Consider the following 20,475-nt stretch of genomic DNA (forward strand, 5'->3'; position numbering starts at 1 on the left):
ATTTAACGGTCAATTAAGTTTTTAGCTAATTATCTGTATAAACGTTTTTAACTTTTAACTTTTTTTTTTTTTTAAACACTCCCCCATCCCTCTCGTTCCGAGTAGTTTCTGGCTCTAGTCAGAAATCGTGCTCGAAACGAGCGTGCTTGAACATTAAATTGATATAAGCACGTTAATTCCCGATATCTGACCTGAAAGTCATTTGTGGGCATACATACATATATACATACGCTCGTTGGGCGACCTACAAGCATATCTTCTCTCGCTCTATAAACTAAAATGTGTTAGCACGGTTACATCAGTCACATTTGACGCCCAACAGGCACGGACTGAAGTGTGCGAGGATGACACTAAGAAAAAACCCACATCCAACCTGAAGACAAACAAACAAAAAACATTGTATGGTGCCATTAATCCTACAGATATCGCCAGAGTCATCGAAAGTTATACATTTCTGCTTCAAGAATGCAGCAAAAAGCATCTATTTAACATTTGAGGTGGGGAAGAGGCAATTATCTTGCATCTTCCACATTAGCCAGAGTAGCTACTCTACGGTAAGAGAGCTAGACGGACATTTGGATGTAGTTATCACGTTCTAAATCAGTTATAAAGCGTGTTAACTGTCCAGATGTCCCGTCTAGCTCTCTTACTGTCAAGAGTACTCAGGCTACCTCCACATGGTGGTGGTGGAGTCAAAATAGGCCTTACCAATACTTTTGGGCGTTCTACGGGCTTGTACTTTCCCATATAACAAGATAGTTTCAGCTCCACTCCCACTATCGAGATACAGTATCACTGGAATCAGTGCTGGTGTGTTGTTCAGATATGAAGTCTTTAGTACTCGTCCTGCTAGCCACCGTCTGTACAGTGCAGGTAAAACATTGTTACATATCATATTCTTAACGGTCACCTTTTCCCCCACAAGACCATTTTATGTAAACGTTCTCTGTCTCTGTCTGTCTGTCTCTCTGTCTCTCTCTCTCTCTCTCTCTCTCTCTCTCTCTCTCTCTCTCTCTCTCTCTCTCCAGCCAGTAGGCCCTACTCCAAAAATGGTGTAACAAAAAAAAAAGCTGTAGTATGTACTATCCTGGAAATGTTTTATTTAACGACGCACTCAACACATTTTATTTACAGTTATATGTAGGATGCTGGATATAAAAGATCCCTTGCTGCTAACCGGAAAGAGTATCCCATTGTTTGGCGGCATTGGGTTTCCTCTCTCATTAGCTGTATGGGGCCTAATTCACAAAGGTCTCTTAGGCTCTGTTAGACAACAAAGCATCCTCTTTGCAAGTCTTTTAGCATTGCACTGCGAGATCGCAAAGTTGCGAGAGCTTAGTGAATTAGGCCCATGGTCTTTAACCATATGTCCGATGTCAAATGGACTCAGATTACAGTCATCTTCCCGGAAATTTGTCCGAGCAAGTAGTCTGCTGTTTGACTGTGATTATTTCATGGCAGACAGCTATTAAATGGCAACTATTTGACTGAAGTGACAGGGGAGAGCATGTAGTTTGTAAACATGTGTAACTTGTTGACATTGAAGACTAGTTTTTGGTAATCCCGGCCCATGCAAAAGTAGTGCTTTTTGTGTAAAATGGGTGTACTCCGGCCAGGTTTAGAGGGTGTGTCTGTTTAAACCAATATGCTGGGAGAAAGAGCTGGACAACAGGGTTTGTGTCCCCCAGGCAGGCAAAGGTACACACAAAAGTGCACGGGCCTGCTGATATTAATAAAAATGTTATAGCCAATAAGGCTATATAGAAACATAGCGAAATGAATTGTGGTCTGTGGCCAAATAACAGTTAAATAAAACATTCCTTCCTTCTTTTTTAGGGTGCTTCACTGCTGAATCTCAAGGACTTGTTTAATTCGAAGCCGACATGCGATCTCACATGCTCCAACGACCAATGCTGCGTTCAATTTATGGCACCAATGGCTAGCAGAAAGAGACTTGCGATCGACCCTATTCTAAGCATCCACTACCCCACGAACCTGGGCGGGGGCTACATAAAGTCGTGTAAACCAATCAAGCAACATGGGGACCGGTGTCTAGTGAGAAACAACGGGGAGTGGTGCGACTGTGCACAGGGATTGAAATGTCAAGCTAATGGTCCGACAGGGTTGGATGCCTACTTCGGGACTTGTGTTGCGTGATGATATGATGAGATAGCTGTGTGGTTCAGTGTTTCAATAAAGATTGAAATAACACCAACAAGTGTTCATTATTGTTGCTTTCATTTAGTTTATTTCTTCATTTCTTCTCACCGCTCATACCAGAAAGATTTTAGCGTAACACCGATGCATGTGTTTGTCTGTGTGTGTGTGTGTGAGAGAGAGAGAGAGAGGGGAGAGAGTGAGAGAGAGAGAGAGAGAGAGGGGGGAGAGGGTGAGAGAGAGAGAGGGGGGGAGAGAGAGAGAGAGAGAGAGAGAGAGAGAGAGAGAGAGAGAGAAGGGAGAGAGAGTGTAAGACCAGTACATATCACGGTCTTTTGATATACCAGTCGTGGCGCACTGGTTTGGACTGCAAAACCCCAATCAGAGAATGCCCTGGTGTGTTTTGGGTTTAAGATTGGGTAAACATTTAACATGCCAATCGGAGCAAGCTGTTGTGAAGCACGCTCGATTTGAACACACGCCATGAACTTTGTCAGCTCGTGCGTTCAGATATTAAATTTATCAAAATAATTATCATAGTCACACAGCTGTCGTTTCGTTTTCACTTCACATTAGAGATATCACTGTAATAACCCAAGTAACAATACAGTACATATAGTATATTGTTATAAGATGGCGGCTAACGGGTATATGGTTTTTGCTACCCTAGTACTGGTCATTTCTCTTGTTCAGGTGTGTTCACGTGCTAATATTTCACGTGGTCAAGTATTGTATATAACTTATTTATTCTCCCAACATGATTGTGCTGTTCCTCGTTGTAGTTTATGGGTGGCAATTGACATTATCATGGTTTTCCTTAAGAATGGCGAATATAGCTTACAATCTCTAATGTTTCGTAAATTTTTTAAAGTTAAGTTTTTAGTTTATAAACATATGTCATAATGTTTTCAAAGCTATATAGGATTTTTGTTTTGTGTTGGTAGTTCGGTGCAACGTTGCAGTTGGTTATGCTTACTTCAGCTCAATACACTATTTCCATGGTTTGGCCATAACGTTTGGAGTGGGTATTTTTTGTATATTTGAAGATTAACAATTTTTACGATGTTAAGTTGATATGCGCCATTTTGTTTTTTTATGAATGTGACTCTTATTACAGTTGTTTACATTGTGTTATTGATATTCTATAATTTACAGTGTTTTATTGATATTCTAGAATTAATATAGATTTATTGATATTCTAGAATTTACAGTGTTTTATTAAAATTCTAGGATTTATGTAGTGTTTTATTGATATTCTAGAACGTACAGTGTTTTATTAACATTCTAGAACGTACAGTGTTTTATTAACATTCTAGGATTTATACAGTGTTTTATTGATATTCTAGAATTAATAGTTTTATTGGTATTATAGAATTTAGTTTTATTGATATTCTATAATTAATAGTGTTTTATTGATATTATAGAATTTACAGTGTTTTATTGATATTCTAGAATTAATAGTTTTATTGATATTATAGAATTTACAGTGTTGTATTGATATTCTAGAATTAATAGTGTTTTATTGATATTATAGAATTTAGTGTTTTATTGATATTGTAGAATTTTTGTATTGATCTTGATCGCCATTTGCCTTTGATTGACACTCAATAGCCGAAGTGCTTTTTGTGCTGGGGTGTCATTCATTTCAGTCTAACAGAAGATACTCTGAATAAAGTATTGTAGCATTTACTAAAAAAGAAAGCACTTTTATGGCATGGTGATCACTAAACTTTATCGCAAAAGTGTACTTAAATTGTACTTGCATATATCGATTTTATATCACTTTTAAAAAAGAATCAAAGACTACGTTTTGTTGGTTTAACAAACACATACGGCATGTAAATACCAATTTACCAAATATTTACATTAAAAAAATATTATGTATTTTGTATGTTAGACAATAAAGAAGGGACTATTTCTCACACGTATGAATACAAATACAAATACTATTATCATTATGATGTACTACATTTCTTTCTGTTGCTTAGGGACTGACTACTGTCGACAAGCGTCAGGATTGTAGTAACATGTGCGGCCCCGATACATGTTGTGTAAGAATCTGGTTGCCAGGACGACGACGCTTTCTGGTGAATGGTTACTGCCAGCAGTTGAGGAAAGAGGGAGACACGTGCTATCCAGGCAGAACTCAACACCAATGCCCATGCGCAAGCGATTTCAAATGTGAAGTTGCTGATGGAAAAATCAGCGGACGTTGCGCCAGAAAGTGAAACATTTCAGTGTCGGTTTAAACTGCCTGGCATATGGGAAAATAAAAACAATACCCTATGAATGTTTGTTTTGTTTGTATATATTGAGGCTGTATATTAGGTCAGGTTTATAAAAACGAAATTGGTTAAATCTAGCTGCAAACGAAACTTAAATTCTGAAACTTTGATAAAGAAATGGCCAAATAGGCCTATTGGCCAAATGCATATACGATGCAGGATTTTAGGGATGCTCCCTCACAATTTGAAAGGATTTTGTACACAATGTCTGAAAACAAAATGCAAAACAAAAATTAAACAATACTCTTGTTAATCTGTACACTAAGTTTTGATCTAAAGTTATATCAATGAAATGAAGTCCAAAATTGGAAACACTATTTAAAATTAAAATGTATGAGTCCATTTTGTTTTACTAATGGGTTTAAGCCTCCAGACCTGGACTTGATATCTATAAGAAATTAAGGCCGGTAAGAACGGTATCTGGAGTGGGAGAAAACATTCGACGTAGTGATTGTAACTCCACCGAGTCGTTACAACTCTGGGTGGGAGTGCGTAGCGGGATGCGAACCAATACCTATCAAATCCGATGGATTAACCGCTATATGGCCGAGACCTGTTTCATTTCATTTCATTTTATTCATAGTTATTTTCGTGCTTATGTCCAATTTACGATCAAGCACACTATCCTGGGCACACACATTAGTTATCTTGTGCTGTTTGTCCAGGATAGTGGGTTAGTGGTTAATTTGTTAGTGGTTAGTGAGAGAAAAGTCGGTGTAATGGCCTTACACGTACCCATTGAGTCATTAAACTCACCCTGGGCCGGTACCGGGAGGCGAACCCAGTACCTACCAACCTTATATCCAATGGCTTAACCATAACACCACCGAGGCCGGTCCTAATACCTGTGGAGTTACTATGTTCATGTACGTAATGGTTCTTATTGTACAGCATGTAATGGTGTTCCTAAAAATAACAGAATTTCGGGAACAAAACAGCTGTGGATTTTCTCAAGGCATGATTAACTATTGCAAGCAACACATTGTAAGTTCGCACACTTACTTTTAAACTGCAAAAATATTCTATAAGAGTACATTTCAGGGGGCCAACTGTAATAATACTTGTCTAGCACTGGCATAAGAAGCGAGGGGGGGGGGGGGGGGTCAAGAGGGCAGCAACTGGCAAATTTGAGTTTAACCATTTCAGTATTACAGGCCCTCGTTGAGGATGGACTCTGCGAGGGGGTGGGTACCGGGATCCGAACCAGTACCTATCAGATTTAAGTCCTATGGCTTACCCGCTACATCAGTTTTATATTTTAAAGGCGCAGACCCTAGTTTCAGCTCGTGAAAACGGACACTAAGTTTAGATAATATACAAACCTGCAACACATTTGGATAAATTTATATAACAGGAAATGTTTTATTTAATTTAACGACGCACTCAACACATTTTATTTACGGTTATATGGCGTCAATATATAACAGAGTCAAACTAAAGTCTGTGATGTTTAAACGGGGAAATACCGTCTAACTAGAATAACTACAGCTCGTCTCGATAACCATTACTTCTCAGACGAAATTGCGTTTTTAGAATTATGAAAAATGGATTTTGGGAATATTGAAAAAATAATAAAATGTAATTACTTCTAATTTAAAGTATCAAAAATGACCGTATTACTTAAAAATATATCGTAGTGGTAAAAAACTAGGGTATGTCACTTTAAAAATAATACACGTATTTCTGATATATCCGTTGGAGAGAACACCGTTTAAGATATGTGACATCACGCGGCGATCGATATTAAGAAATCTGAATAGCAGCAAAAAATTTCCATATGCATTCTAGAAAAAAAGACCCCAACAAAAACAACCCCAAAACAATAGACAAACAACCATTCAAAATTTACAAACACAAAACTTTGTTTTGAGCAACTTTGACTTAATATTTACAAATATTGTACTGAAGGAAGGAAATGTTTTATTTAACGACGCATTCAACACATTTTATTTTCGGTTATATGGCGTCAGACATATGGTTAAGGACAACACAGATATTGAGACAGGAAACCCGCTGTCGCCACTTTATGGGCTACTCTTTTCGATTAGCAGCAAGGCAATCTAATTAAAATTAGCTCCACTATTACATCAGATTGGCAGCAAGGGATCTTTTATATGCACCGTCCCACAGACAGTTGTGGAGCACTGGCTGGAACGAGAAATAGCCCAATGGGACCACCGACGGGGATCGATCCTAGACCGACCGCGCATCAAGCGAACGCTTAAATATTGTAATGAAGAAATGATATTATACTGTAACGAAAATATATATATGAAAAATTATAAGCCAGATAGAATATTTGGGTTTTTTTAAAATCTATTCTTAAAATTGTATTTAATAATTATTGTGTAAATATACACCTATATACAATAACTTAATATTTTTGTTAGTGATACATTGTTACAAATCATTATGCATGTACCATGTAAAACGTTGATCTAGACCCCAAATGAAATTAACATCCTCGAAAACGATTGCTATATGACGTTTAAGTTAACATTGCAAGCGCTATAAATAAGATTTAGTTGGAGAAGACGTTTACCTTTCTTTTAAATCTGGTTTTAAGAAGTTTGTTTTGTTTAACGACACCACTAGAACACATTGATTTATTAATCATCGGCTATTGGATGTCAAACATAAAGATGAAACCCGCTACATTTTTCCATTAATAGTAAGGGATCTTTTATATACACCATCCCACAGACAGAACAGCACATACCACGGCCTTTGATATACCAGTCGTGGTGCACTGGCTGGAACGACAAATAGCCCATGGTTTTAAGAAATAAAATACAATATATGTATCTATTAGATACCATGTATCTTACAATTCATGTTTTAAAAACAAAACCAACCCACTCCCGCTCGTATCAGAATATGGCATGGGCGTCGGGAAATGCCGGTAACTGCGTTAGGGGGAAAACCGGAGGAGTTGTTAAATGTGATGCCATATACTTGACCCATTATATATCTAGTGTAAGCTACAGTAAAGCGTGAGTATGTCAATGTCTTATATTATTTCAGTGTTATAGGTGACCCGTGATATATCTATAGTCTGTCCCACAAGGAACCTCTTTTCATACTATGGAATTTACTACAAGTTATTTATTTCAGAGCCGCTTGTTTTGTAAATTGCACACAAAAATATTATTTAAAAAAAAAACTTTAACTTTTCTTCTTACGTCAAACCAAACTGACATTATTCACAAAAATCATTTTTGTAGGAGGATGGGACTGACTATAGTTTAGTCTATTGTACGGTGTGAGTGTGTCACGGTGTGTAGAGGTCACGCAACTATTTATTGGTAAGATAACCGTTAAGATAAGACTTCAGTTTGGTAACACTCGAATCAGTCTTTTTTTTCTCTTGCTTCAAAAAGGTAGGCAGTGAATAATTTTATTCCAGCAATAGCTACAATGTGTTATAGTTTGTGTTAGCGGTGGTTGTATATATGGTAGCATGTGTAAGTGCATTGTACATGTAAATATTCTTTAAAATTAAAACACAAAATTAATATAACAATCCTGATTTTGCTTCCATTGTAACATTTTCTCTGCTAACAGAGCCATTATAAGGATTACAATTACACATTAAATACATTCTGATATTATTGGCAAGAAAATGTAATTAATATGTACTATTTTTCAATCATTAAAAAACACTCGGTTAGCCAAAAACATGTTGCAGTGGATCAAAGCCAGGATAGGCCCTATGTCAAAGTAACTCTGTATTATCCTCGAAAATAAATCAATGTTGATGATGATCATGATCATAGAGCTTGGTGCATGTACAGACATTTCCTTTCGGTTGCCATGCTAATGCTGATGCATAGCTTCTGTACTCTGACTTCAGTGGACTTGGTTTGAGTTTGGAGTTTTCCTTCTCCTAGGAGTTTCCTAGGAGAGGATTCTCAGCCTCTCCAGCCCAGTTTTGATTTTGCTTCTCCTAGACAGTTGTCTTCTTGACTCACGTCCGCTGTCTGTCCGGTCCATATTAGTCTAGTCTCTACCCTTTGACCAGTTCAGCTTGGGTGACCCTACCAGGAGCTGATGCTCCAGCTGGCATAGCTCTCCGAGTCACTGAGACATGTAAGCTACCTCACCACGTGAAGTAATGGACCATGAGGTAGAAATCAATGTTCAGTCAGGTTAATAATGACAAATCGTAACAGCTGTCCATGTGACAGTGAAGTAGTATGGACCAGAAGGCCTGTTGCAGTATTACAGAGGTATTAAAATTAAACAGAAGTCCATATTTTTAAGAATTCGTTTTATTCAAGAGAGTCAAAGCCACCATTATGTTAATTTCATGTAGGATGATGTGCTGCATCCTATTATTCCAATAGAAGCCAACCGAAAAGTAGGTGCGTGGTCACCGGAGGTCGTTAAAGATCATAAGGGTATAAATTTGAAGAAAAAAATAAATTTAAATTTTTTCAATGTCTTACGTTTCATAAGGGGTTACTCAAACACAAATAACACACCGAGTTAGCCACATTATTGCTTACAAATTTCAATTTTCAAAGTATTCAGTACACAATCTCATCTTTAACACCACTTTTCTACGTTTGACCGATTTTCGATCGTATCATATATGTATGCAAATTTAATATATGTAAGTTAATACAGAAATAACTTTACAACAGTGTGGAGTATCTTACACGCATTTTAATATTTTAAGTAAGTCCAGGTAGTGTAGATTTTCTACAAAATGGGGTAAATATTTATCCATTTTATTGTAATCTGTCTACTTTATTTGAATCTAAATGGTAAAAATTTGTGGATTTGTTATAATAGCATAATAGTTGGTATACAGATATAGTTTAACATACTAAAAATATTGAAAATAGACCCAGTTCTAAAATTTAAACCGTTTTTTTGCTTACAATATATACTACTCAAAAGAATTTAAGGGTCAGACGATATTTTCGACATTATTTTCTGAATGTCAATTATATTAGCTAGACCATAATGTCACGCATGGTATTGTTCCATTTTGACGAAAGTGGGTCTAAGCAACCCACAAATGAATTAAAATCCACTGTCATTGACACTGTCGACTAGTTCTAATGGCGAAAACATGCTTACATTTGCACGTAAATTAGGGCGAAAGCGAAAGGTCTGCTAAGTGCACATAACTTGCTTTTTCACAAAGTGCTTCATTTGCACGCTTTGCATGTGTATTCCATGTTCCCAATGCTGAATTTCCGTATAATTGGAGCTTGCGTTCGTGTACGGTGCACACTCCAAATTCGACAATGGTACGACGTCAACTGACTATCGAAGATCGAGGAAGGGCTATTGCTTGGCTTCAGGATGGCAATACGCAAAGAAATGTTGCTCTGAGACTTGGTGTCAGTCAGAGTGTCGTTGGCCGACTGTGGCAACGGTACCAAGCAACGAATTCTGTTCCAAATCGTCCACGTTCGGGAAGACCCCGAAGCACTACAAATAGAGAGGACCGCTACATCACCAATATGGCTCTACGTCAACGCACAACCACTGCACGCCGATTACGTGACAATCTGCGGACTGCGACTGGAACTCGAGTGTCTGATCAAACCATACGCAATCGTCTGAGAGCCAATAATCTACGCTGCCGTCGCCAGGCTGTTCGACCACCACTCCTACCACGTCACAGAACGGCCAGACGTCACTGGTGCACACTTCATCTGCGGTGGCAACGTGTTCAGTGGGGTCGAGTGATGTTCACTGATGAGTCCAGGTTTAGTCTCCAGTTCAACGACGGTCGGGTTCGTGTCTACAGACGTCCTGGGGAGGGCTTCGCTGACGTTAACGTTAGACAACGTCACCGTTTCGGTGGTGGCAGCGTCATGGTGTGGGGCGGCATCTCTATCCACCACAGGACCCCCCTCTATGTGGTGGATGGCAATCTGAATGGAATCCGCTATCTGAATGAGATTATCCGGCCGTTGGTTCTCCCAGGCCTTCAGCAGATTGGCGGCGGGGCAGTTCTGCAGGATGACAATGCCAGACCCCACCGCGCCAGGGTGGTAACGGACTTTCTCAGACAACAAGGTATCGCCAGGATGGATTGGCCAGCATATTCGCCTGACTTGGCCCCAATAGAGCACGCCTGGGACGAATTAGGCAGGAGAGTTCGGGATAACCATGCCCCTCCGGCCAACCTTCATGATCTGGGTCAACTTCTTATGGCAGAGTGGCAGGCCATTCCCCAAGAGTTCTTCAGACGTCCGATCAACAGCATGAGGCAACGATGTGTCGAGTGTATTCGCGCCAGGGATGGATTCACACACTATTAAACGAATGTTCTAATGTGTAAAATCCATGTTTGACAACCTTCAACTTTGACAGCATGTCATGTGACTTTCTTGTATACAGTGACGTTTATTTGTGTTTTTTTGTAAATATGGAACAATAAATTAAATTGTTGGTGTAGTTTACATCATCAATCTAATACACTCTGAAACTTATTTGGTTATACATTTTTGACCCTTAAATTCTTTTGAGTAGTAATATATATATTATAAATTCTGGTGTATTTTTCGACCATGACTTGTGAATATTTTGACTATCAATACGTTTAATACTGGTACGTGTTTTAACCGCTGATGTTTAATACTAGTGCATCCGCTAATGTTTAAAACTTGTAAATATTTTGACTACCAGTATGTTTAATACTGGTGCATGTTTCGACTGCCGATATTTAAAACTTGAGTGTATTTTGACTACCAATATGTTTAATACTGGTGCATGTTTTGACAGCTGATGTTTAAAACTTGTGAATGTTTTAACTACCAATATGTTTAATACTGGTGCATGTTTTGACTGCTGATGTTTAAAACTTGTGAATGTTTTAACTACCAATATGTTTAAAACTGATGCATGTTTCGACCATGATGTTTTTGTTTCAATGCAGGATTACAATGAAGATCCTGGTACTAGCAGTTATCATTGCTGCAGCAGCAGCTCACAATGGTGAGTACTCACGTTGATAACAATAAGCTCACACAAAAAACAAAGACACACACACGCACAAAGACACATTCACACACACACACACGCACAAACACACACACACACACACACACACACACTTTAATGTCAATGTGAACAAAAGCATTTTAATTTTCAATTAATTATTTACGAATTAATGAATTAATGTTTAACGACACCCAAACACAAAAATACTATTGGTGTCACAAAAGGTAAGTATATGAAACTATTAATTATTTACATTTAATTTTCTAGAAAGAAGTCTTGGAGACTTTCTTGCAAGTGCCACCAAGGGCACCAAACTTGGGGCTGCGTTTGAGGTGATCGACGCGTTTGGGAAAGTGAGCAAGTTAATCGAGGACCTGAAACACATCGCCCCCACTGCTCACACCGCGCTCACCGACAGCATCAAAGACATCAAAGGAAGCATAAAGAGCATCGTCTCCCACCTCGCCCGAGACGTCGTGTCTGGCCTAAGTATTAAACAATAAGGCTTATACGTCTTCATAGAACATTTCACACAGTGAATAGACCTCCTACCGACTCTGTGTAGAATTTAATACAATGCCCGGTGTTAGGGTGTTTTCCTCTGTGTGGTGATAATCCTGCACATGACAACTGTGCTTATGACAGATGCCACCAGTGGGGAAGGATATGCTAAACTTTCGTGAACACCTGATATCATCACTGATTCACGAGTGATGTCATCACAGCTGTATATATCCCATTGAGCTCTATCCTGTGCAAGTTTGAATTTTCGAAACTAGTCTTGGGAGTGGCAGTCCTCCTTCGGGCGGTGCAAGACGGATAAAACATCCTGTTGCGTATCTCCTAGAGGAGTGGCGGTCATCCTAAGGACGAGCATCTTATAGTAGTTCATGCCTAACGTCCTTTCAACTCTACCGTGTTCAGAGATTTTAATTATGGAATACAGTTTTGTTGTTAAGATTCAGTTTTACTTACACGTGTAACTGGGCCGACACATATTTACAGTTCCAACTACAAACAATCCTTCCAAGGTTTGGTTATGCCCCCCCCCCCCCCCCCCCCGGTATGATTTGTGTATAGTATATCGATTTCTAACAATAAATCAGATGTAATATCCTACTATCCTACTTTGGCTCTTCCAGTGGTTGCCTTCAAAACTCATATATATATATATATTAATATCCATTTCGTCCAATTTAAAAAACACAACAAAAACAACAAAAAGTCGAAACAACAACAAACAAACACAAAAGAAACCAACCAACCAAACATTATTACTATTTTTTAATGAGTATTATACCTATACCTTTTCATCGGTCCCCTTTTGGCGCAAATAGATTTACCAGAATGAAAAATGAATAGTTCCACATTTAAGTTAGTTGAATTATTACGTGTTACTAGTATAGGTCTAATTAATGAAACAATGAACCTACTGGAGCTACCAGACTTTATTTGTATTATCAAATTATCTTTTATATGCACTTCCCTATATAAAATTAGGTCAAAGTATGGCGTCCATAGTTTAACCCTGATCGGTAGGTTCTCATATCCTAGATGTATTTTATTCATATTCATATTTTATTTTTGTTTTATTATGATTATTAAAAATACGCCACAAACATGTACCCCCCAACCCCCGCCTCCTTTTTTTTTCATTATGTGACGTAACTGGTTATTTCATTGATACAATTTTGCTCGTTGATTAAAACAGAAAAGCGAGGTCTGGCAGACTTTCTTGCAAGTGCCACCAAGGGTACCAAATTGGGGGCAGCATTTGATGTGATAAACGCCTTTGGTAAAGTGAGCAAATTCATCAAAGACTTGAAGAATATTGCCCCCGCCGCACACAAAGCTCTGACCGGCAGCATCAAAGACATCAAGGATAGCATGAACACCATCACTTCAAAACTCACCGGAGAAATCGAATCCAATTTGGGTATGTAATATAAGCAGGGGAAAACGTTAACTAAATGGAAACACACATTAAACCAATTTGTACAATTAACACATTTTTCTGTGTTAAAAACATTTTTAAAAACACCCAATAGCTAAAGGACTTGAATTAATCTTTAGTGGACCGTATCAGAATACACTATAACCAGACGATATTTAATTCCTAGTGTAGTGTTGTTTGTTGACTTTTTATAGGAAAACGGGGACTATCAGACTTTCTTGCCAGTGCCACCAAGGGTACCAAATTGGGGGCTGCATTTGATGTGATCAACGCCTTTGGGAAAATCAGCAAGTTTATCAAAGACTTGAAGAATATTGCCCCCGCCGCCCACAAAGCTCTGACCGGCAGCATCAAAGCCATCAAGGATAGCATGAACAACATCACTTCAAAACTCACCGGAGAAATCGAATCCAATCTGGGTATGTAAGAGCTTGCCAAACATTAATCGATGCATTTTTTAACATTTCGTGCGTTTATCATTAAATTTTGTCTCTGTTTTACCATGACTTACTTTGGAAGAGACTAAAATACATAAAAAGCTAGTAGAGAAACAGTGGTTTGGAAAACTTAAAAAATAGTGATGGTTCTTCAGAATAAAAGATTATGAACAGATTCACATTTCATTTTGATATTTTGTTGGTTTTTTAATTACAACAGGAAAACGGGGATTAGGAGACTTTCTTGCCAGTGCCACCAAGGGTACCAAATTGGGGGCTGCATTTGATATCATCAGCGCTTTTGGTAAAGTGAGCAAGTTCATCAAAGACTTGAAGAATGTTGCCCCCGCCGCACACGAAGCTCTGACCAGCAGCATCAAAGCCATCAAGGATAGCATGAACAACATCACTTCAAAACTCACTGGAGAAATCGAATCCAATTTAGGTTTGTAATATCAACAGAAAATTAACTAAACGAGGAAACAGAATCCATTTTAGTAGTAACCTATCTGGCAAGATCATTATCAAAATCCATACATTCAGCCAAATTGTGAAATTAAAAAGTATTACATATCTATGTTGGTTTGAAATGTAATAGTTTGCAAAATCAGATTAATATCGTACATTTCATTACATTAACCTCCAAAGTAAAACCAATATTGTCCATATAATTAGAATATATTACTTTAATTTAAAAAAACAAAAACAAACCCAACAAATAACATGCACGGAGTTGAACAAATTTAATGTGAAACTATACGCTTACTGTAGGGTAACCCATATTTTATTAATCTAATATTCATAAACAGTACTGTTAATTGGCAAGACTTACAATTTGTGAACAATAGACTTAAATGTGAAAAGTTAATGATGGAGCTAAATGCAAACATTGAAGCTGTCACCACCGTTGCCATCGTAAATATAATGTGCTACCTATATGTTGCCTTTTAACTTCAAACGGAGAGACAAAAATAGAACACATAAACTAAACTAATTAGTAAACATGACATCTGTAGTTTGTTACTAAAATTAAAAATTAAATATAATGGCTTGTGAGCTTTTGGTCTATTTTTTAGTGTTATAATTTTTAATCAAAGCCTTGATGCTTCTTAAATCACCATAGGAAAACGGGGACTAGCAGACTTTCTTGCCAGTGCCACCAAGGGAACCAAATTGGGGGCTGCTTTTGATATCATCAGCGCTTTTGGTAAAGTGAGCAAGTTCATCAAAGACTTGAAGAATATTGCCCCCGCCGCACACAAAGCTCTGACCGGTAGCATCAAAGCCATCAAGGATAGCATGAACAACATCACTTCAAAACTCACCGGAGAAATCGAATCCAATCTAGGTATGTATCATAGTTGGAAAGAAGTTCATCAAAACCCATACATTCTGCAGAATGGTGCAATTGATATTTCTTTTTAAATAAAGGAGTATTTTTTAAAATAATAATAATTAAAAAAGAACCACCAGAAAGAACACAATAACACTATACCTTTCATCACAGTGACGTTTTTAATAAAACTTTGACTAAATCAGTATTGTCTATATTTATTATTATCAGCTTTGAGACAAAATACAGAACATGTTAAACATCCGACATGTAAACCAAGTAAAATATTAATAGTCTTACATTACTTTGTTCATGCCTTGCTGCTTATTGTATCACTGCAGGAAAACGGGGTCTAGCAGACTTTCTTGCCAGTGCCACCAAGGGTACCAAATTGGGGGCTGCATTTGATGTGATCAACGCCTTTGGGAAAATCAGCAAGTTCATCAAAGACTTGAAGAATATTGCCCCCGCCGCACACAAAGCCCTGACCGGCAGCATCAAAGCCATCAAGGATAGCATGAACAACATCACTTCAAAACTCACCGGAGAAATCGAATCCAATTTAGGTTTGTAATAGCTGGCAAACCATTAACACATCTATATATTTAAAATAATTTTGTAAAAATTAAATAATTGTTTTCATAATATCATATTAAAATCGTATCTGGTTCCACTGGGTTAACCTGATAAGTACAGCACATAATAAAACAGTATACTTGCCTATAGATTACAATTATACATTATTAACTTTTAACGCGACTGGGTGCATAAAGAGTACAGAAGAAATAAATGTACAACATTTTGTCATGTTTAAAATGATTTCTATTCCTCATTATCAGAATAAAATATGAATTAAAACAATTTTTTTACACCACCACTAGAGCTCATTGATTTATTAATGATCGACTATTGGATGCCAAACATTTGGTAATTTTGATATATAGTCTTAGAGAGAAAACCGGCTACATGTTTCCATTAGTAGCAAGGGATCTGTTATATGCACCATCCCACAGACAGGATACTACATATCACGGACTTTGATATACCAGTCGTGGTGTAATGTCTGGAAAAAGAAACAGCCCAAAGAGTCCACCGACGGGGATATCCTAGACAGACCGCGCAACAGACGACCGCTTTACCACTGGGATACGTCCGGCTCCTGTTATGTATAGGCCTACATTATGAAATAAAGTCATTATTTGTTGAATTGTAACAGGAAAACGGGGACTAGCAGACTTTCTTGCCAGTGCCACCAAGGGTACCAAACTGGGGGCTGCATTTGATATCATCAGCGCTTTTGGTAAAACTTTGACTAAATCAGTATTGTCTATATTTATTATTATTAGCTTTGAGACTAAGTACAGAACATGTTAAACATCCGACATGTAAACCAAGTTAAATATTAATAGTCTTACATTACTTTGTTCTTGCCTTGCTGCTTATTGTATCACTGCAGGAAAACGGGGTCTAGCAGACTTTCTTGCCAGTGCCACCAAGGGTACCAAATTGGGGGCTGCATTTGATGTGATCAACGCCTTTGGGAAAATCAGCAAATTCATCAAAGACTTGAAGAATATTGCCCCCGCCGCACACAAAGCTCTGACCGGCAGCATCAAAGCCATCAAGGATAGCATGAACAACATCACTTCAAAACTCACCGGAGAAATCGAATCCAATTTGGGTATGTATTAAACCAGTTTTTGGAATCACTTTTATATATAAAGTTTGTTTCGTTTAACGACACTACTAGAACACATTGATTAATTAATTATCGGGTACTGGATTTCAGACATTTGGTAATTCTCACACGCTGTCATAAGAGGAAACCCGCTACATTTTTAGGCATATGCATATTTTCTAAGCTGGTACAGGGTATAAGACTCATTTTTTTCATATTTGTTTGACACTTCGGCAAATTTTAAACTATGACTATTTGGAGACTAACATAGACCATGATGGTTACTAGGGATTTATCCATTATATTTCGCCACGGTTCCATGTCTTATCATGAGTTTGGGAAAATTATCGAAATTTATTCACAATTAGTAAAATGTTTAAAGGGACAGACCCTAGTTTCAACCCGTGAAAATTAACACTAAGTTTGGTTAACCTACACACCTGTAACACATTTGGATAAATTGAGTGAAACAAAGAGTCAGTGACTTTAAAATGGTGAAATACCGTCTAAAAATAAAAATAAAAATCTGTTACTCGACTCCATAACTGTTACTTCTCAGACGCACGTGTGTTTTTAAAAAATATGAGAAATGCATTTTGTGATATTAAAAACACCAGGATTACCAAAAACACTTCGAATGTACGGAAATTGATAATCTAAACAATAACATCTAAGTAGTAAAAAATATGCCTTAGTGTTTAAAGACTAGGGTATGTCCCTTTAAGCCACTGAATGATGCAATGCACCATTGTTAACTTAATTTATTAAAGCAGACACAATTAAAAAATATTTAAATGTCAAATTGGGAATTTTTAGTGCCACTATTTTTTGAGAAGGGGCCCCATGTTCAGTACAACAGACTGCCTGGATAAAGCCCTGGTTATTTTGACATTTGATCAATAGATATCTTTTTCATCAACATAGGCTACTCAACAATAAAGCGACAAGGGATCTTTTATATGTAAATCCATGTACAGAAAAATACATACCACATCCTGTGATGTTCCAGTCACGGAACTCTGGTTAGGATGTAAGGGGGGGGGGGGGGGGGGCACAAGTCTAGTGAGGGTGTTTGATCCTGTGACTCTTTGCACCTTGGACAAGTGTCAGAAGGGACAAGCGGTATTTTGTGTACTTTACAATGTAAAGTCACCACCCACAAAATACAATTTTATTATTGTAACAACTGAGAAAATGATGCCTCAAACCACTAGACATAAAATAATTTTGCAACAGTTCTTAATATGTCACCTTAACCTTGATTTTTTGACCTTATGTGCCCTAGACCTTTGACAGTCTGGTAAACATTTGGAACTGTCATTGCAGGAAGACGTTCTTTAAGCGACCTCCTTGCAAGTGTTACGAAGGGAACATCACTGGGAAAAGCGTTCGATATTATCAGTGCGTTTAGTAAAGTGAGCAAACTGATCAGCGACGTGAAGCACATCGCCCCCGCGGCCCACGCTGCTCTCACTGACAGCATCAAGGAAGTTAAGGGCGCCATGAGCAACATCGTCTCTCAACTCGTCCACGCGCTGTGAACAGACGATCATCAAAACGAGAAAACGCCTGGTAATTTGCTTTAAAAATTGCAATTTCGTGTCCGGTTTCCGTAATTTTCTTATTGTTGCACGCCATTCTTCGATATCATTTAGTTATACTTTATTTAAAATCTATTATCATGGTGTTGTGAGACTGTTGGTGATGAATTATATAATATAAATAATTTTCATTAAAGCTTCAATTTCCTGTCTATTCACATTAATTTGCTAACTGTCGTGCACCATTCATCGATATCATTTAGTTATACTTGCTAAAATTAAAGTATCATGGTGTTGTGAGGCTATTGGTGATAATTATATTATATAAATAATATTCAGACAAGACAGACATACAGAGACGGGGAGAGAGAGAGAGAGAGAGAGAGAGAGAGAGAGAGAGAGAGAGAGAGAGAGAGAGAGAGAGAGAGAGAGAGAGAGAGAGAGAGAGAGAGAGAGAGAGAGAGAGAGACACACACAGACAGTGAGAGACAGACACAGAGATAGAGAATTTGTTTAATAGCACATCCACACAGGCTAATCCTAAGGCAAGCAAGCTCTCATCTTCAATAAATAAACTTTATAATTTTGTTCTCGCTCCCCAGTTTAGCTGCATGTTCATTCAGTAATCCATTACACGGACGTAGGAAGGTGCCAAAAAGTGTGTTGCGGGAGGGGATGGGGGGGGGGGGGGAGGGGGGCACGCACACACATATATACTGCAGAAAAAAAGAAACTTCCGATTTGTACATATAGTATTTGTTGTGTTAAAGAATTCATTGTGTAATGAAATTATATAGGTAGTATTAGCCTTGAGCTGTATTATCAGGATTCATGAATTTTATCGATTATTTTTGCACTGTTAATCGTCGACAACGTGAAATTCAATTTGCACATGCATGCATGGATCGACATGTCCCGTGTAGTATTCGGTCAATTTCTTTTACTTGTCTTACTGACATTGTTGTCAAGTGAACGAAAACGCTTAAAAATTTGTAAAAAAAATTAACGTTTTTCACATTGTAATATTTTTAGTATGCCAAGAATACCCAATAATTTACGCGAACGGGCGATTGGCATGCTTGATGCTGGCATGTCGACAGAAGACATTGCAAGGCATGTTGGGAGTTCTACTCGAGCGATATGAAATCTTCGCGTAAGATTTCGAACGACAGGAAGCACCAACGACTTGCCACATCGTGGACGTCCGCGTGTTACAACACGTGGTCAAGACCGCTATATCATGAACACGCATTTGCGCAATCGATTCCAAACTGCCATTGCTACTGCTGCTAACACACCTAACAAATAACATTGATTTCATTGGTGACTGGCCCACTAAAAGTCCTGATCTCAACCCCATCGAGCATGCCTGGGATAGTCTGGACAGACGATTGAGGCGTCGTCCCAACCCACCCGCTAACGTCAACGAACTTCGTCAAGCGCTCATTCAGGAATGGAACAATATTCCACAGGCAGAAATCAACACTTTAGTCAATTCTATGCGTCTGCGATGCACTGCAATGGTCAATTCAAGAGGTGGTCATACTAGTTATTAAGTGGGTGTTTTTATTTTTAACCCCTCACACTTGGTCAAAATTTCTCCCAGTTTCTGTTAACCTATGGCCATGATTTTTGCACCAAACGATGCATCATGGAACACTCTTTAAACGCATATATAACAATTATTCCCGCGGTTTGTTTTCATCAAGTTATGTTCAAGCAAAGTTAGCGGAAGTTTCTTATTTTGTTCAGTATATATGTAAATACATGAATAAAAATATAAAAACCACCGCTGCTGCTATAAACTGCCCCCTTCTATGCCAGTGCATTAATCTGTTTTTGAAAAGGTATTTTTTAATGTTAGTCATCATTTTAGAATATTTTTTCCCCAGATATCACACTATGAAACTGAAGCCTGAAGACAGAAGATTTCAATCTAACTCAAGTATTCAGCAATAAAGTGATTATTTTAATCGTTGTTTCCTATTTATGTTATATGGGTGAGGAAGGCAGGAAAGGCGAGTGATCACTTTCCGCTCCACTCCATACGCACCTACTTAGTAACTGGTTTAACGTGTCCATATACCACTAGGGTTTCGAACACATGCACCTACTGGGGTCGTT

The 20,475-nt window shown here is 38.0% G+C and overlaps 3 protein-coding genes and 1 long non-coding RNA gene across 7 annotated transcripts in view; 3 read left to right on the forward strand and 1 right to left on the reverse strand.

Moving 5' to 3' along the window:
• The window catches only part of LOC121369181 (slowpoke-binding protein-like), a 33,470-nt gene extending 31,259 nt beyond the window's left edge, over positions 1 to 2,211 (forward strand). Inside the window, 1 exon segment of the mRNA XM_041494098.1 lies at positions 1,837 to 2,211. The gene's annotated coding sequence lies outside the window, so the exon portion shown is untranslated.
• The window catches only part of LOC121369179 (heat shock 70 kDa protein 14-like), a 52,947-nt gene that overhangs the window by 2,517 nt on the left and 29,955 nt on the right, over positions 1 to 20,475 (reverse strand). The gene's annotated exons all lie outside the window — the stretch shown is intronic.
• Positions 2,707 to 4,447, forward strand: LOC121369184. The gene is made up of 2 exons (XR_005957574.1): positions 2,707 to 2,850; positions 4,146 to 4,447. It is a non-coding gene; the product is annotated as an uncharacterized LOC121369184 (long non-coding RNA).
• Positions 11,162 to 20,324, forward strand: LOC121369178. 2 transcript variants are annotated; one of them, XM_041494092.1, is made up of 10 exons: positions 11,162 to 11,402; positions 11,676 to 11,897; positions 13,120 to 13,344; positions 13,557 to 13,781; positions 14,020 to 14,244; positions 14,923 to 15,147; positions 15,474 to 15,698; positions 16,589 to 16,813; positions 18,137 to 18,382; positions 20,244 to 20,324. In XM_041494092.1, exons 1-9 carry the CDS (start codon positions 11,306 to 11,308, stop codon positions 18,349 to 18,351), a joined length of 1,884 nt encoding a protein of 627 aa, XP_041350026.1. In that variant the 5' UTR covers positions 11,162 to 11,305; the 3' UTR covers positions 18,352 to 18,382; positions 20,244 to 20,324. The 2 variants fall into 2 exon arrangements, with proteins under 2 accessions (XP_041350026.1, XP_041350027.1); XM_041494093.1 differs by lacking the exon at positions 14,020 to 14,244.

The sequence above is a fragment of the Gigantopelta aegis genome, chromosome 3, assembly GCF_016097555.1.
Source record: "Gigantopelta aegis isolate Gae_Host chromosome 3, Gae_host_genome, whole genome shotgun sequence".
Lineage (NCBI taxonomy): Eukaryota > Metazoa > Mollusca > Gastropoda > Neomphalida > Peltospiridae > Gigantopelta > Gigantopelta aegis.

Coding starts and splice junctions, on each gene's coding strand:
- LOC121369178 (XM_041494092.1), top strand. CDS start 11,306: ATGCATGTTTCGACCATGATGTTTTTGTTTCAATGCAGGATTACAATG. Junction 11,898..13,119: donor AGACGTCGTGTCTGGCCTAA/GTATTAAACAAT, acceptor TGATTAAAACAG/AAAAGCGAGGTCTGGCAGAC. Junction 13,345..13,556: donor AGAAATCGAATCCAATTTGG/GTATGTAATATA, acceptor GACTTTTTATAG/GAAAACGGGGACTATCAGAC.